Below are 19,133 nucleotides of genomic sequence, written 5' to 3' on the forward strand. Positions count from 1 at the left end.
AGAAAGGATAGCTGAAATTAGGGTTTTCAGCCAAAAGACCACAAATTACAGCTGAATTTGATCCATTGGGAGTGTGTAGAAGGAAGAATATGACCTAGCAACAATCCTCGATGCGTGAGAAACACTCTAGCAAGCTTGGATATGGAGTTGGGAGAGTAGAAGTGCAAAAAATACAGCCATAGAGCCCTCTTGAAGTTGGCGCCCATTTGTGCGAAGGGAGAAGAGAGAGAGAAAGAGGTGTCCACCTACAAAAGGTAAGTGCAAAGGGGTCCAAGGTGGAGGTGACACATGGCTGGATACTTACTTTGGACAAAGGGATACAGCTTGGGCACTTGGACACTGAGTTGTGACTGCCTTGAAACTTCAGTGAGTGTGTACACAGGTCTGGTCATAATTTATAAGTGAGTTTTGGTCGCTCAAAACTTATTTAAGTGCAAATACACTCAAGCATATATTAACACCAAGTCCTATGAGATAAATTAACGCAATTTAGCCAATACTTACCACCTGTCCACGTGCAACATAACCATGTCGGCAAACAGTTTCACATGCACGGTTCATGGGTGGGCGTCCCCTTACCCAGAACTACACATTGATTAGACAAGCATGAAAACAACATGCAAATTCAATTTGGGCAAACACATAAAGATGCTATGCAATGCAACATTGGTATGGACAATCCCCGTTCATAAGATTATACCAAGAGGGCGTTTCCGAGCAAGTACACGTACCCACAAAAAGCCAATCCTCCACACGTTTCCAGGCATGTACACATGCACAAGTCCATGTACACACAGGCACAAGTCCTAGCAGACAGCCAAGTCCACCAGATATCTCGGGTAGACACGAGTCCTAGCGGAACATCTAATCCCGAAAATGACATTCCAAGCATGAACACATCAAGTCCCAACGGAAGATCATGTCCACAGTATCACATGACAAGCGTCAATTCCGATGCATAAGCATCAACGAATAGCCATGGACGCTAGTCCAATGTATACATATTGTGAGAAAGCAAGGGTGGACTATTTGGGTGGCCAAATGGTGACAGAGTCCAAACAAGCTCATTTATTTTATAAGCACTTCCAGTCTTGTATCATCATTGCTGAATTGAAGCTCACATACCATCAACCATGACATTTTTTCTCCGTTTTCTGCAAGACCTAATACAATCCACATGATTCTATTTCAAAACTTGGCCAAATTGAAAAGCTGCGCAGAATCATAAACCGAAAAGTTAAGAAAGCACAAAGCATACCTCACATTTGTTTGCGGTGCACTCGTCCATGCCCTGGTGATCAGAAAGGTCTCAGCATCTTTATTATCCTGTTAAAACCCATGACAAGGTCATTCAGATTGACTCAGTAAACACTCAAAGTCATAACAAAGATAGTTTAGTTGTATACAGAGGCACAATTTAGAACAGCACTATGGCGTTTTAAATCCAATTTTGAAGCTGAAATCAAAAGTGACTCAAAAACCCACAAAAAGTATCAACAATCTTCAGTTAGAGTAGTATCTTATATACCAATGTATACCTTATATAAATCTAGTACCTTGCTTGAAATCAATAATGCGTTCATTAACTTGACTCATCAATAGGAATATGCAATAATATGAAATGACCTATAGTCTCGTGCATTTTATGACTCTAGTCATTTCTATGCTCTTAATTACATATAACAATACAAATACATACATACAAATATGTATAAACATATGTATACAAATATGCATATGTAAATGCAAGTATATATGTATGCATGTATATATATATGCATATATGTATGTATGTATGTATGTATGTATGTATGTATTTACGTACAACATAGTCACCCGAAACGAGAAACGGGAACGGAAACGTTCGAGGAATGGAAACGGGGAAACAAGTTTTAAGGGGTGGAAACGGCCGTTTCTTGTGGCAATATCACATGGGAAATGAGAAACGGCCATGGAAACGGATGGGGTCCTAAAACGGAGAAACGTGTTTCTAGGGACTGAAACAACCGTTTCCTGGGACTATGATGTACGTATGTATGTACACACACACACACACACACACACACACACACATTACACTCATATGGTTTCTTAACTTAACCGATTTAAGGTTGTTTTTTAAAGCTTAGCGTTACCTATGGCTTTAATTACTTAACCTATCACTCTTGGCTATACTCCCATTATTGGGCATAACCACAACGGTCATGCTTGGCGACACACGATGTGGGTCATAGTTGTCTGCGAAACTAGTCCCGCTCATGAGGTACATAAAAAACAGTTCTATACGAGACTATGCAAGCGAAACTAATGTGAAACTATTTTTATTTTAATGGCTGTTTTTTTGTGACTTTTTTTATGCTCGTTTTTTTTCTTCCTGTTTTGTTTTACTGTTTTTTATGGCCGTTTGGGCAATGGGGGCTTTCTACCTTGCCACTTTCTCTGGACTTTGCATCTCTAAATGTGTACAAATATCTATTTTTCAAGTGTTTTTTAAAGTCGATCGTACCTCTATCGAACTTATTTTTCCGAAATAAAAAGTCCCATACCGGTACCGTTTTTTTGTACCTTCGTCTCGTTTCGTACCTTCGTACCTAACAACTATGATGTGGGTGCTCTACACAAAATCGCAGATGGATTCTCCTTGAGCGCGCAAGGCGCTAGTAGCTAGCATCCTCTGCGCGACTGCGGGTATTCTTTGATAAAGTCTTCCAACATTTGAGCTCTTCTATAATCTTGTTCCTTCTTGGCTCTCCAAGCTAGAAATGCTTCTTCTTGAAGATACTGTCTGAACTTTTGAAGATCTAGGTATTTTGCTGATGTCGTGGCCACCGTCTCATGAGAGATAGATTGGTGGCCTTGGTTCCCTCCTAGAAGTTCTGTGTTGGCTTCGTGGTTGTTCCTTTCTTGAGGCCCTTCGTCTCCCTCAGCTCTTGACATGGTTCTGTCACCCCAAAAAAGATTTCTTCAAGAGAAATCCTTGCTCTGATACCACTGTAAGCCCAACGGAGCGTGCAATGATAGATTCAACCACGTGTCCAAGAGAGATAGAAAGAAAGAGAGACAAGGGGGAAAGAGAGCGGCGGCAGCGCAAAACTGGTGAATAGGCGGCAGTAGAGCTGGGCTCTGGGCGACAAAGGCACCGGCGGAGCTGGGCTCTGGGCGGCGGAGGCGCCGGCGGTCTCACGTGCACACCCATGCCATGGCATAAACCTTAGCATGAACATCAATAATCCCTGATTAAAGTATCAGTTAAGGACATCATCAGTGTCATTAGCATAGGCAGCATCATCTTCATCAGCATTACCATCACCATCAGCATCAGAAGTACCATTTTCACCATCAGCATCATCATCTACATCATCATCAGCAGGACAGCCCATGAAGGAGGGTATGGGGCTTGTCATCGGCAGCTGGCAGCCAGGGCCCGTCGGCTGGCAGCAAAGGGCTCCATACAGCAGTCGGTTATTGGCAGCAGGTGTGGGCAGAACCAGAAAGTCAAACATAGCATTCAATGCAGAATTTTATCATATGTTTGCCCACCAAACAGGCCGACAGCCTGTAGTGCTGGCCGCATGGACCCTCAACTTATTTTATAAGCATCATGACATTTTCAGCAAGTCTCAAGTCATTAATTCAGTTCATAATCATTAGTCCATCATAGCATCAAGTAGAAACATGTAGGAAAGGGCTACATCATGGACAAGCATCAGTTATCTTTTTGTACCATAGTAATACAGAAAACCTGACACCTAATCTCTCTCCTCTCTGTCTTAATCTCACGTTAATTAGCCTCAATGTTCTGAATCATGCTTAGTGTTGTGGATCAGTACAGCAAGGCTTCTGCGCATGCAACATTGGTATCATAGCATTCAGGCTCAGCCCACTAAGTTATGTCCCAAGGAAAGTGCACAGTTCCACCAGGATGGATGCAACAAAGTAGCAAATGAAGTGGTCTGCAAACAGGCGAAGCTAGAGGAAGCAGTCCCTGAGGGTAGGCACGCAGACCCAATACCTCAGTAAGCCCTCAAATCAGTTCAAAAATCCTAGCAACAAGCATGATCAGTTCCGACAGGTGACCCACCGCTATGTCAAGGTTAAGGTAAAGCAGGCATGGGGACAGCAGTGAACAGGTGCTCAGTTCTTCATCAAAGACTTAGAAGTGGAGATCTCGAGTGAAGGTGTTCAGACCAAAAATATCAGTCAGTAGCAGTCAAGTTAGTAGCAGTCAAAGTCAATAGACTTAGAAGTGGAGATCACGAGTGAAGGTGTTCAGACCAAAAATATCAGTCACAATAGAAGTCAAGTTAGTAGCAGTCAAAGTCAAGTCCAAGGAGGAAGGATGACAGAGTTCCACCGCGTCATCAAGTTTAGCAGAAGGGAATGTCACATGCACGCCCGTGCCATGGCATGAACATCAATAATCCCTAATTAAAGTATCAGTTGGGGACATCATCAGTGTAATTAGCATAGGCAGCATCATCTTCATCAGCATTACCATCACCATCAACATCAGAAGTACCATCTTCACCATCAGCATCAGCATCTACATCATCATCAACAGGATAGCCCATGAAGGAGGGTATGGGGCCTGTCAGCTGGCAGCAAAGGGCTCCATACAGCAGTCGGTTATTGGCAGCAGGTGTGGGCAGAACCAGAAAGTCAAACGCAGCATTAATAGCAGAATTTTATCATATGTTTGTCCACCAAACAGGCCGACAGCCTGTAGTGCTGGCCGACTGGACCCTCAACTTATTATATAAGCATCATGACATTTTCAGCAAGTCTCAAGTCATTAATTCAGTTCATAATCATTATTCCATCATAGCATCAAGTAGAAATATGTAGGAAAGGGCCCAGGTCACCCCTATGGGGCTGACCATAGGCGTGACCTGGGCCCTTTTTGTACCATAGTTACCTTTTTGTACAAGCATTAGTTACCTTTTTGTACCATACTAATACACAAAACCTGACACCTAATCTCTCTCCTCTCTGTCTTAATCTCAAGTTAATTAGCATCAATGTTCTTAATCATGCTTAGGGCTGCGGATAAGTTCAGCAAGGCTTCCACGCATGCAACAGGCGGAGGGCTATTGGCAGCGGAGACCCCGGTGGAGGTGGCGGAGGTGGGCTCTGGGCGATGGAGGCACTGGTGGCGGTGGTTCTACAACGGTGGCAAAGGTGGCGCTCCAAGCAGGCTGAGGCTGAGGGTGGAGAAGGAGATATTGATGATGAAGATGATGATCAAGCCTTCAAAGATGAATCTCCCAAGATGGCTCTCCCAAAATTTTATGATTCTCCAAGAGGGTACAAGCTTCTTATATACTTGATGGGGGTCCCTCCCTTTGCCATGCTTTGCTTTTACTTTATCTTTCTGCTTTTGCTTTTTCTCTTTTAAATATTAATAATAATAGCCAAAGTTCTTGATTTGTACTTTTACAGCTTCAGGGCCTTGCTTTTTGGCCCTAGAGTTGCTTTTTGGAAAAGTGGCTTTTAGCTTTTTGATCCAGTTCAATGTCCTCTTTCCAATGGTGCTCTCAGCTCTTGGTCAACATAGTTTGACTTTTTTCTTTTTCTTGCTTTTTGACCAAGGCTGGTGCTTTTTCCTATTCCCATGTGTCCATCAACCTATCCAAGTGCCCGGGCATGAGTTCCATCATATGAAAAGAGCTTAAATAGTTACATTTAGGCACAAAACCATATTGTGCACGATGTAGACCCTCATATAAGATGTTCTTCAATCGGGTAACCAACATTTTTGCAACTAGTTTGTAAACCATAGGCATAAGAATTATTGATCTCCAATCTAATAGCTTTTCACACATATGTTTTTTGGAAAATAAACGAAGCAATCCCTCTTTCCAATACACACACACACACTCCATTTGTCTCATATGACACGTTTAATGGCACAAATTGCATGATAGCCTACTTTACTATGGTTCTTTATTTCTGAACTCTTTCACATTGGGCCTATGGGTTGTTGCAACTCTGCCGTGCCTTTGTACACGAATGTTCATCATAACCCTACAAGGGATGGTGGTGGGCAGTTACGTTTTTGTGGAGCCTACTGCCTATGGGTTGCTATGACTCTCTTGCGCCTCTGTACACGATTGTTCATCATAATCTTACAAGGGATCGTGGTGGGCAGTAACATTTTTGCGGCACCTGCTACTATGATGAAGATGGAAGACTCCTCCGCTCTATCTCGCTCATGACCCATATATTAGAATGGAGGTGGGTTCTTTAACTCACTTAGCCTGTCTACCTTCTTATTGAGCATTACACGATGTCTCTCACCCTTGCCTTTGCAGGGGATCCTTCTGCCCAGGTACACAAGTACCTAAGAAAAACACTGTTTTTTCATACCTGAATAAGCTCAGATTTTGCAAGTGATTAAACTAATCTATGGAACTATATTCATGGGCATCATTATGTGTTTTAGCTTTGAATATTGCTAGATCAAAGCTTTGTTTTAATTGATCTGCATGGTAAGTACTTGAGAAAAATGAAAGAGTGTTGCTTTGAACTATGAATACACATGGTTATGAACATGGGTTCATTCTCGCCATGATCATCACTCTATTTAGACTACATCTGCTCATACTAAAGATACGCTACAGATGGTTATGAGTTGCCCAACCTAGGGCACATAGGAGATTTAAATACAACTATCCTCTGAATATCTGCTGATACAATCCAACACCTTACCTCCTCAACTTGAATCACCTCATCCTCTAAAATGTCTTCTTAGGTCAGATATGACTCTGGACAACCCTGATCTTCAACCCTATATCCTCAGGTGACCTTCTCTGACAACCTGCTGACCCAAACTGACCCCAGTTGACTCTCAGCTGACCACTACCGGACTGTAATTTGATTCAACTAACTGCTGCTGACCTCTGTCAGATTCTTGTCCTCCAAACCCTCAGATTTTCCTCCAGAACCAACAATCTTCAATCCTCATATCTCTAGCTCTAGGATCCTACTGAATATGTTAATTGTCCTCTGCTAGCTCTTATTTGACTCAGGTCTGACTAAACTAATTATGTTGACTCAGCTGATTCAGATCTCCTTACCTCTGTGTTCTTTGACACTCACAGACCTTCAAACACTTCAGATCCTACAAAGATTGAACACTACAGTCTCTTACCTCACTTTAGCTGACCTTCAGCTATGATGACTGCCTAAGTCCTATCTGGTTCAGCTGATTGATCTAACTCAGATCTTTCCACTTATGTATCCTCTAAGGCTTAAAAACCTTCCAAAATCATAAATCTCGCAAAGATTCAGTCTTATAATCCCTAAACCGACATCAGCTACCTTCCAGCTGACTCTGTTAGATATCCTTCAGCCCACAAACTATTTGACTAACTTAGGCTGACTTTTGACTGTCAAACTAGACCCAAAATAGCTTCCTCTCAACCCAAAAAGACTGACTCTATTCTTCCACACCCTTAGCTGACGGGTTCTAACACTCACTTGATCCTGTTGGACACTAATGACTCTGAGCTGATGCTATCTAACTCAAACTTGACTCAACATACTTCATATCTTTTGAGAGTCTGTTTCAAATAGTAACATTTTATTGAAACCTACAGTCTAGGGGTGCTGCTCCTTAGAAACACACTCATATATATGTATGTATGTATGTATAATGGATAAACACACACATATATATGTAGACATACACACACACACACACACACACACACACACACTTTTTTTTGTGAAAACCACTGTTTCATTATAAAAGCAATGTACATTCATAGCTGCCCCAACATGGTGCAACTACTATAGAAAAATAAAAACAGTGATAAAACACTTCCAACTGTGCCGTGGAAAGATCTCCAAGAAAGTGGGCATCTTGGAGAGACTGGAGCAAGGAAAATCTGAAAAAGGCAAAGACATCCACCGAAGTGTGCTCAAACAACTGAGTGTTGCGGGCATGGTATAAACTCCATAAGGCCCAATAACAGCACCACGAGAAAAAGAGAGCATAATTAGGGGTAGAGGGATATCTACCAAAAAGCCAAAAGTGCCTACCAAAGGAAAGGCTGGGAAAGCGGGCATGGAGAAGAGTTGTCAAACGAGCCAGGAATTCTCGAGCGGTAGGACAAGCCCAGAGAAGATGAAGAACTATCTCGCGCAAATGCGAACAAGTAGGACAAACCGATGAGACAATACGTCGGGCAACTAGAAGGACACCCACTGGAAGGGCCCCCACCAGACATCGCCATAGAAAGACCCGCTGCTTGAGGGGAAGCCTACTTTTCCATATACGATGAAGACCTGTTTTCCACCACCCAAGCAGCCTATCCAAATGCCAGAAACAATTGCCATGCTCCTAAATCCATGGTTGCGGAAGAGGAAGACGGTAGGCTTTTTTGGCAGACAAATCAGCAAAAGAAAAAGTGAAATAACCTGGTAGCCTCCAATCAAACTTCCAATCAAGCAGTGGAAGAGGAGAAAACAGGCGAGGCACCGGCTGGAAAGGTTGTAGCAACTCAGTAGCAACTCAGCAATAGCATGCCATATAGGCCGGTGATGCATCCCCAGATGAAATCGTTGCCTATGGAAAAGAGAGTGTGCGCCTCTGTCACCCACTACATCTTCCACCAAAGAAATGCCCAAACGATGTAGAAAATAAGCCTTACGAGGCTGAAAAAGTGCCAGAGGAGAATCAAAGACCCGACTCCAGTGTAGACTCTGCTGATGAAAAGAATTGCTCGGATCCGGAGGGTGGCCAAACCAAGATAAATGTGCCAAAAGTTGTTGCCAATCGGAAATCAAACAGGTAGAAAAAGGACAACCAGGAATGCAACCTTGAAAATGCCCGAAAATAACATCCAGGATAGCTGGTGTCTAATGCCCAAATGCTGTTGTCCTAAGAGAGGCAAACAAGTGAGAGAGCATGAGTGTCCAGGGCTGACACTGTTCTAGGAAAGTAGGCAAGGGCATGGCCTTGCGACCAAGCACATAAACATGTGTGTTGAGGATATTCAAGCCCCCATGCATCTTTGGCGTGCAAACATAACTGCATTTGAGAAGACGCACCGCCTTACAGTCAGTTTTAGTACGCCAGAGACATTCTATCGCTCTCGACATAAATTGCTAAATGTCCGAAGAGGACCAAGGAATGAGCGGCAGATGAAATTGCACATAAGCCATAATGATGGACTAGACAATTCGAAGGCGAACATGAAGTGGCCAAGTGGAAAGTTTCCAGTAGTCCAGCTTATGATAAAGCTTTTGAAGCACCCATTGTCTCTCCTGTGACAAGGAAATGTGCCAACCAATGGGGCACCCCAAATGCTGTACATGATCAAGAGGGAGCAAGAGGCTCGGCCACAAGAAACGATGCCAGTCACGCTCATGCAAAGGTAGGAGTTTCGATTTTGCAAAGTTAACTTTTAACCCCGCCACCAAACCATACAGATCAAGGGCTTGCATAAGCTGTTGAAGATCTGACTAAGAATTGCACAAGAAGAAAAAGGAGTCATCAGCATAAGCCTGGCTAACAAAAGGCGTCCCCCCAGGAATAGCAATGCCATGCAAGCGCTACTCCGAAACCAAAGCATCCATGTATAGCAGTAACGGGTGAGTGGCGATAGCATATAGCAAGGCATTGAGAGGACAGCCTTGCCGAACGCAGTGGCCCAATGTCCAAGAGGAAGAGAGAGCATCGGTCAGCAGGCAACAGGCAGAGCCATCCGCATACAGCCAATGCACCACATGTTGCATGCAAAGACTAAAGCCCAACTGGGCGAGAACAGTTGCAATGAAATCCCATCGAATGGTATCAAAAGCTTTCTCAATGTCTACTTGCATGATAAGAACATCCTGACCAGTGTATTTGGCATACTCTATCCCAATGTAAGTATTAGCAATATTATCAAGAATCTGCCTGCGAGGCACAAAACCATATTGGGCAAGATGCAAACCAGCGTAAAAAAAATGTGGGACAGCCAGAGAACCAACATCTTAGAAACCAACTTATAAACCACTCGCATCAAAGTAATCAAATGCCAATCCAATATACGTTCACACAATGGTTTTTTAGGGAGCAAACACAGCTAACCCTTTTTCCATGAGAGAGGCAACAGTTGGAGAGAAGAGAGAGAGAGAGAGAGAGAGCTGAGTTTTTATAGGTACTTGGGACAAGCATTTATGTTGACCGATGGCCAGCAAAAAATTCAGAGAATATTTTACTTGTAACTCTTTGATAAATCTACCGACCTGATGTTGCATCCATAGGATGCCCTTCTGTCGTCGTCCAATACCCTGTTCAAACCCTAATGACTACTTTTCCTACTGCCCTTCAAAGATTAGCTCAGGGATAGCACATACATGTCATGCACATGACATCCCCCCTGCTAAACTTGATGATGGGATTCCAACTTCTGACCTTGGATGACTGTCATCATCCCCTCGTCTCCTCATGGACTCCCAAGCTATCATCCTTCCCTTCTTGGCAACCTTTTCATGCCATGTTCTCCAACTCCACTTCAAATCTGATGAAGATCTCTGCATCTATTCGACCTTGTCCCCTTGTCGTCTTGCCCTATCCCTAAACACTTTCTTTGGTCTTCTTTTCCTGAGTATTGAGTGTGGCACTCTCACTCGACCCCTTGGAGGATCATCCTCCCTTGGAACCGTTTCCTGAAAGCTTTTCTTGGTATGCCCCAAGGGGCATCCGACTCACAAGACTGCCACTCCCCTTGGGTCTTGTGGAACACTACCAACCAACCTCTTGGGAACTTCTTCCATGTCTTGTGTTACTCTCCTTGGACTGTTCTCCTTCATCTAGGACACCATCAATGTTTAGGCTTGCTGAACCTAAAGCTAATACATTGTTGCCTGGTCACCACACCACCAAAAGATCAAGACACAAGCGATGGTTTCATCCATGCACAATGCAGTAAGGGTGGGTCGGACATGGGCAGCAACAATATCTCAGAATCAACCTGAAGCTCTAATACCAATGTCACATGCAGAAGCTCTAGGAGTCTTCTTTTCAGCCCTAAACACCTTTCCTAGAACAACCTAATGCAAAAGACAAGCAAGAGATGGAGAGAAGGGAGGGAAATAGCTAAGTTTCAGTATATTCATAATGTACAAAAAGCTAGTACAAGTCTTGGCAAGCCCTAGTGTCATGTGCAAAACATGTGCATGCTCATTCCCAGGGCTAATCCTGGAAGGGCAACAGACAAAGAACAGTTTTAGGACCAGAGTTTGGAGCTACAGTAGCTAGGCATGGGCAAGGAAGACACTGGAAAAGCTCGGGAGGCTATCGGCCAGCATTCAAGGAGGTTTAGCTGTGTCAGCTGCAGCAAAAAGGGGGTTTTGTCCAGGATCCTGGCCGAAAGCACGTCGGCCAGTCCATTTGGGTTTTCCAAGGCCTATAACTGAGCTCATAGCTAGACATTCACTCCTTTAGGAAGTAGAATCAGTAGAATAGGACTCTTATGGGTCTAGACAACCTTTTGAAGGGGCAGCCTATGGCTTGCCCAGTTGTACATTCTGTTTGTACTATATGAATATCCTGAAACTCAGCTGTCTCTCTCTCTTCTCTCCACCTTCTGATTCCGTTTTTGCATCAACACGTTCTAGGATGGTGTTTAGGGCTGAAAGAAGACTCCCAAAGCTTCTACATGTGACACCTAGGGTGCCCTTGAAAAGGATTCTTGCTACTAGAAGTCCTAGTCTACTTACTCAGCCCCTATAGGACTCAATGCCTAAATGAATGCATGGCTGAACCTTTTATAGGTACTTGGGACAACCATTTACGAGCAGTCGGCCAGCAGAAAATTCACAGAATATTGTGCTTGCAGCCAACGTCATCTTGCATCCAGAGGAAGCCCTTCTGTCGTCCTTCAGTACCTTGTTCAAAATCTCATGACTATGTCTTTCCTGCTGCCCTTCAAGGATTAGCTCAGGGATAGCATGTACATGTCATGCACATGACACTTGTTGTACAAGGTCTCACGTTCATAGCATCATAGCGGTTTGCCTGGGTGAGCGAAGAAGAAACCCCCAGCACTAACTTTTATTAGCGAAAAATAGATGTTTTGAAAAGATACCGTCCCTATGCATCTCGTACCATTTTATAGAGAATGTGTTAGGGTTTTCTTTCTGGGGCGCTTATTTACATGCAACAATGGTTGTTCAGATCTAAAGTAGATCTAGACACTTGACTGCTGTGTGCGATAACTTGTATGCATGCTAATGACTGACCAGTTGCTCCATGTGTTGCAAACCGATGTCCTGAGGCTTTCTTTTATTGCATCTCTTGTACAATTTCTAAACATGCAAAAAAGACATCATTACGTATTCTAAAACATGGTGAATAATAAGTTTGGAGTGTTGCATGTAGCATGCTGTATACTGTTGGCATTGGAGTTTGGGTAGCAACTGGCCCAAGGAAAACTAAAGATTCATGAGTTAAAAATCCAAATTTTGAAGTACAAATGTCAAGCGTCGGGATCACCCGCAAGATCCTCCCCAACCCCCCCCCCCCCAAAAAAAAAAAAAAGTTCCAAAGATTTCGTACAAGTTGGAAAAGATTGAAACATGTTTTTTTTTGCATATATGAGCTGCACTTTTCAGGTCCCAAAATATCATCAAATATATCATGAAATAGTTTCATATTGTGCATGATATTTTGTCCCGACCATTGGTGCATGTCTAGGTACTCCTCGGCACCTATTGGGCTGCCAAAATTGCTCCAATCTACCCATTTACGGCCTGTAAAATTATCTTTTAGGCAGCTGCACATTTAAAAACAACCAGTACATGAGTAGCTGCCAACTGCCTTGTATTATTTTGATAAATAAACTGTCAGCCCTTTGATACAAAATGCTTTGGCGAAGTGTTCTAACCCACAAAGCCAGACAAACTGTACAAAACAAAATGAGCCCACAGCTCAACTTAGCTTCTGATATTCAGAGTTTTCTCCCCTCGCCTCTCTCTCTTCTCTCTACAAAAGTACCATCCTTTTTCAGGCCTTGTCGGTGGTGTCAAAAAGGGAAACCTCCCTTGATCTTCCGCAAATTTCTAATCCTGGCTTCGCAACATCAGAACCCCAGCCTGTCGTTTCAAAATCCAAAATAGGTTATATGGTGGAGTAGTGGCACCCTTCATTCAGGCATTTGTTGGATTTGCATGGCCAACCTCTCAGTGGTCAACTAAAGTTGAAATCTGCCCCAATCTTCCACAATTTCCAGGTTTGCTATTGATTAGACAAGACGCTATCTTGCATTAATGAAGATACAACGAGTGCACTGAAAAATCTTCCCATGGCCTGCTAAGACTCCCTTTTAAAAAGATGGGACCATCTTATCAATGTCAATCAATCTCTAAAATTTTCCCGCAAATGAGGCCTGCACAAAAATTACTTGTTCACTACTAAAAATTAATGATTTTTACAAGAGCAAGAGAACCAATGGTGTTGGCTCTCGTTGCATCAATGAAGATACGATAACAAGTGCACTGAAAACTCTTCTCATGGCCTGCTAATCAATGTCAATCAATCTCTAAAATTTTTCCGCAAAATGAGGCCCACACAAAAATTACTTGTTCACCACTCAAAATTAATGATTTTTCCTTGCAATGAGGACATACAATTAAGAGAACCAATGGTGTTGACTCGAAACTAAAGATTTGATTATTGCATTGGGCTGCAATCCAAAACAGGACTGCATAATAGAAAATGCTATGGCATGAGTGAAACATTTAGCCTCAAGAGAAATCCTATGCCAGGTTAGCAGTTGCATAGCTTGTATGCAAAAGAGAAATGTTTATTTTCTTCACTGCAGAGAAGAGAGACATGGGTTGTCACTGTGGAGCAGTATCACAAGACTCCAAGCAGCTCAAAAAGGTACATGTTACGTACATGATAACAAGATGTTGGCATCTGTTTGCCTAATATACATGCATACAACTATTTTCATACAAAAAACTGTAATAGTCTTCAGGGAATCAAAAGGATTAATAAGTAAGACACTTCTACACCCATATTCTCTGAACATGAACCAGAATTTAAGTAATAGGCTAGTGATTTTAGCTGTGGAAATTGCAAAAACAGAGTTTTCAGATGTACCTTCTCTTTACAGGTGCCTAACTCCCACTGCCTCTGTACCTTGTTAGGATGGGTTTGCTCTCTCTTGGTATTGCTAACGTGTGGCGTTCTCACCCGTTTCTTCGACACCTTCATGGTACCTTCTGAGTTGCCTTCGCCAGGTACAGAAGTGCCCTTATCCTTTATCTTCCAACTGTTGCCTCTCCGGATGATAATTTTATCTACCCTCCACCCCAGCAAACTGGTATCAATGACGAATATTTCATTCCTTGAGCTTACTTCATTTTCCATGTCATCTTTCCTTTTGCTTGAATCAGCGGACTTCTTCTTCATTGCTTTCTTTTCCTGAAACAGTGCATTTTTTGTTGCCTCCATTTCTGGAGAAGAACTCGGAATATCCATTTTCCTCTCTGCAGCTACTTCAGACTGCAAAGTTGGATTCCCTGAGTCAAGTTCGTTAGTAGGGTTAGTGTCAAACTCAACCGATTGCAGCTGCAACGAGGCTATGGTGGTGCAGGGAGGGTCGGGATCTTCAAAGGTTGAGCAAATCTTTGGCTTCTCTTGCTTCCTGTGGTGTTTCTTCATGACACCTGCAGGTTGCAGGGAGCTCAAGCTGCAGGACTCCATGCAGAACAAGTCTGCAAATATGTTGAAGTAGAGCTGAGGGATCACCGCTGCCCCGGTGACATCCTGGCATGGAGAGTCCGTACAATTACCTGGCTTTCTCAAGCCTTCGTCTTCAACCTGGCATGGAGAAGATAAAAGATTTTGTTCAGCAACGTTATTTCCTGCTTCCGAGTACCGCCATGACTGCTTTCTCCATGGTGCTTCTGTAATGGAACTGTGGCTATGGCCAGAATCTGCTTCTGCAGCGCCATTGTTGCATGAAGCAGCCTGGCAACACAAGACTGCGTTTGGGATATCAAAACCAAGGGTTTGACATGGAGAAGTCTCTGCAACCCTATCACGTATGTCATGGAAGCCTCTATGGTTATCCTGCACCATAGCTGAAGCATCAACCCTAGCCTGCTTCGTGCTGGCATTTTTTATTTTAGGACAAGAACCCTGCGTTTCTTCGGATGAAAACCCTCGCGATGTCAAGAACTCTTCAATGCCGAGGTCGGGATCTACAGGAAAACCCTTCGCAGCTCTCAGCCGGTTTAGCCAATTCACGGAACCCCTGAATTTCGAAGCGGTGTATATCATGGTAAGGTCTCCATCGCTGACATTTATGTGTTCGACTGTAGGACTCGGCGGAGGTGAAGGTCTGGACTCCACTACTGCAGCAAGAACGGGCGGGAGCGAGCTTCCATGGCTTCCATTGTCTGCACGGTCCTGCAGGTTATGCTGGGGTCTGCGGATCCTCATTCTAAAGAAGAGAAAGGAAAAAAACGCAGGCACACGCAGAGGTAGGGAAACCCTAACCTAATTTGGACGGGAATAATGGAAGAAAAGGGCGCATCATGCGACCACATGGTAGGAAAAGGAAAAACAACAGGGACTGCGAGCTACAAAAGAAACAAAATCACATGATTCTGCAAAGTTTGATCTCCTTGCCGGATGGAGCAGAAGAAGCTGATGATGACGAAGAAGAAGAAGGCGACCATGATGATCCATCCCACCTTGTGATGTATTTCTGCAACTCAGAATATTCAAGCCCCAGATGAAGCTGGTGGTGGTGATGATACGAAGCGAGGAAAGATGGGAAGGCAGGCACAGACACTGAAAAATGCAGACGAGGGCAACAGTGCAGAATTCAGATGAAGAGCCAAGCACGCCAACTCCTTTGCATTTTTTTCAAGTACAAAGCCTATTAATTAATAGTCTGAAAATAGTTTCACAAGAGAGTCCGTCTAACCCACTCATCCCAACACTCACACACACACACACACACACACACACACACACACAAGGATGGATGTAGGCATTGCAGGGTGGTGTAGCCAAAATGCATTATTTATACGAGATTGCAAAGTAATCCTTATCAAAGTCCTCCTTTTTTACATTGCTTTCATAGTAGTTTCTTTTTTTTATGGGAACAATAATTATATATATTTATATTAACAAGAAGTTGTCCTTTACAACAACTCCTTTTCACCTACTTACACTTCCCTTCTCTTAATTACATAATTTCATAGTAGTTTCTAGAAAAATACAATCAAATGTCAAAATTGGCACATTTCACGAATCGTTCTAACACGCAATATGTTCAAATTCCAAGAGACCCTCCCTTTTATTTTTTTTGTTGGAGCTTGTACCACTCCCATTCCAAAAACTAGTTTCTATCACATCACTGGTACATGATTGCTATGTAACACTTTTCTTGTCTTTCTTTCAAGAGGGATAGAGAACCCTTGATAAAATCCCTAGCTATGCTATCAGGCTTAATAGTGAGGAGAAGAAAATCTTGCACATAGTAACTAAACAAGCCAAAAGTGTTGCATTACACACTCGAATGAGGAGATTGGAAACATGAAGCAGGGCAAGGCATAGAGGGATGCCATAATTAGTTTAAGGTATACAGTTCATATAAAGTGAAAAGCTAATGAATGCCTACTGTGTGAAAAAGATAATGAGTGCCTACTATGTGAAAAAGCTAATGAGTGCCTACTGTGTGAAAAAGCTAATGAGTGTTTACTGTGTGAAAAGCAAATCTTCCCAAATTAAGCTTGAAGTGATGGTGGTGGTGGAGGAGGAGGAGGAGGAGGAGGAGGACCTTACCAATTAGATTGTGTTGATCATCGAATTTGTGGTATGGTTAGGATTGGGGGGATGAGTGGCTTGAAGAGCATTAGCACTACCAACAATTATACCAAAATCCCATTGTAATTTAGGGAACATGTTGAATATCCCTCTCCATGTCTTTTACATGCTCTATGACAACTTTTGTAGCACATCCTCAACTGTATGCTCTAATTGCAAGGGGTAAAAGCACTATCGGGTGTAACCATTTGCAGAACTATTTTAAGGGGTAAGGGGGGGACAAGGATAACTTCAAAAGTGGTGTAGGCAGGTGGTGTTGAGCTTACGATGACATGTAACCCACTTGGATTTTTTATTGCAGCAAGCTTAACGGCCACAATGTCATTTCCCTTAATTGCCACACTTATTTTGACTACAAAATTAGTCTACATAGTTCAAATCTATTCCAATGCGACGACTTAAAAAAGGCTCTAATAATAAATGCTCATCTCTCATTGCTTTAACATGATCACTGCAACACACTATCCCACTATATGTGCGACACAAGCTATGTTGGTTTCCTTTACATATGAGGCATGTCATTATGCAATCCTATGCATAAAACTTGTTAAGTTGTTGTTCCTCTACAGCCACCAATGAGCTTGAAGTCGACATTGTGCTTGTTTTCTCTACAAATTGTGTGTTTCCCTTTCCCCACTGCATTTTCTCACCATATCCCTTTGCTTGGCATGCATCACCATGTAAGCATAGTGTAGTTCGTTGTCACCATGCTAATTTCCTCCGCATGTCGCATGGTGCTGCCCCTTTCCCGCTGGTTCTCTTTGTGCAACATGTCTCACCATGTATGCATAGCACTTGTCATTGGGTTCCAATATTTAACAACGTAATAAGTTGGTTTTGTAACCAGCTGAAACACCGACTAGATGGTTCTTATTGGCCAACAAAGCAACTAGTTGAAGTTGATTTCATGGCCAACAGACTAGTTTATTTTTTAAAGAACATTGTACTATAGCCATTAGGAGCCATTAGGCAAGCTCGTTAGTTCTTCCTAGCCAACAAAAAATTAGCTTGCCAATTTCCAAGCTAGAAAGCTGAGTGATTTTCTACAGCCAACTAGCTAGCGTAATTAGCGTGATAACTAAAATTCCATACATTATAAATTTTAAAAATTAGATTCAAAACTATGCGAATTTTGAATCGTGAAAATTACAGAAAGCAATTGTCTCGTGTCACAAAATTACAGGAACGCAAATTAAGACTCAACCAAATTGTTTATAAAATGTAAACTTTAAATTCAAAGTTAGGCAAATTTGGACTATGAGAATGTATTTATTTTATTGCAAAGACCTGAAAATTGGTGTCCAGAAGCCCTGGAAAGCGCTATTTCAATACAAAAATATATACATTAAAACTATGTTTGCATCCTAGAAACAGAGTGCATGTCTCTGACCCATTTTGGCCAGTTGTAACTCTTTTGGGATGTCCTAGAGAGGGAGATATTTAGAGATGCCCTATTTTTGCTTTAAAGTACAATAGGAGGTTGTCCCTTAACCTCAAAAACTCTGTATGGTAACTATCCATTTGATGTGGACCTCTACACATATTCAAATTAGTCTTCTAAGAAGAAGTAACATAATGATATATGTAGAATTGATCAGGCGTTGCATTGAATGGATTCCAACAATTTCCCATGTAATTTTTTAAAATTGCAAAAGGCATTGTGAAGTCTTGTTCATCATAATAGTTATAAAATATATGTATTAGAATATACTCTATCAACATTCACATTGTGATGCATCTTATTCTCAATGGTTCTTAAGAGAAGTGGATGACAATACTATTTGCTATTACAATGAGTTCATTTTAATGTTAGTTCTTTGTAAGCTTTTAGTGATTAGTCTTACAGAACTTCTAATATTCCATGGGATTCTTTGGGGGAAACCAAATTTAGTTATTGAATTATCGAGTTTGTAAGCTTTGATAATGATCTAGATAGACTATGGGATAATTGCTTACTTATAAGAGTGCTTGAATACAATGAACTCAATAATCAATGAACTACTCTATATATAGTGCCTAGGGTCAACATAGACGTATATATAGTGCCCAAGGTCACAATAAACTAGTCTATATATAGTGCTCAGGGTCAACACAAATGTAGGTTGTCAACCAACCCATAACTTGGTCAAAAATTATTAACCAACCATATCATTCAATTGAGAGCATATTAGATGATAAAACCATGTCCCATGGAAAATTTGTGCAGCTCCCATGGCCATCTAAGACCATCGAAGTCCTCAAATGGGGCCCATAGTGTGGCCTTGATTTGCTTTTATCCAATGGTCAAATAGCC

The 19,133-nt window shown here is 42.3% G+C and overlaps 1 protein-coding gene across 4 annotated transcripts in view; it reads right to left on the minus strand.

Moving 5' to 3' along the window:
- The window catches only part of LOC147604385 (uncharacterized), a 31,142-nt gene extending 15,159 nt beyond the window's left edge, over positions 1-15,983 (minus strand). For 2 of the 4 annotated variants that reach the window (XM_086795170.1, XM_086795169.1), the window contains exons 1-3: positions 14,099-15,975; positions 1,259-1,326; positions 1,126-1,154 (exon numbers count right to left, since the gene is read on the minus strand). In XM_086795170.1, the coding sequence (XP_086651296.1) occupies positions 1,126-1,154; positions 1,259-1,326; positions 14,099-15,445 (1,444 nt within the window). In that variant the 5' untranslated portion in view covers positions 15,446-15,975. Of the gene's footprint in view, positions 1-1,125; positions 1,164-1,258; positions 1,327-14,098 lie in introns of all 4 variants that reach the window. The other 2 variants (XM_086795167.1, XM_086795166.1) reach the window with 2 other exon arrangements.
- Between the last annotated feature and the right edge of the window lie 3,150 nt (positions 15,984-19,133).

The sequence above is a fragment of the Cibotium barometz genome, chromosome 62 (assembly GCF_041138505.1).
Source record: "Cibotium barometz isolate CiBa-2024 chromosome 62, ASM4113850v1, whole genome shotgun sequence".
Taxonomy (NCBI): Eukaryota; Viridiplantae; Streptophyta; class Polypodiopsida; order Cyatheales; family Cibotiaceae; genus Cibotium; species Cibotium barometz.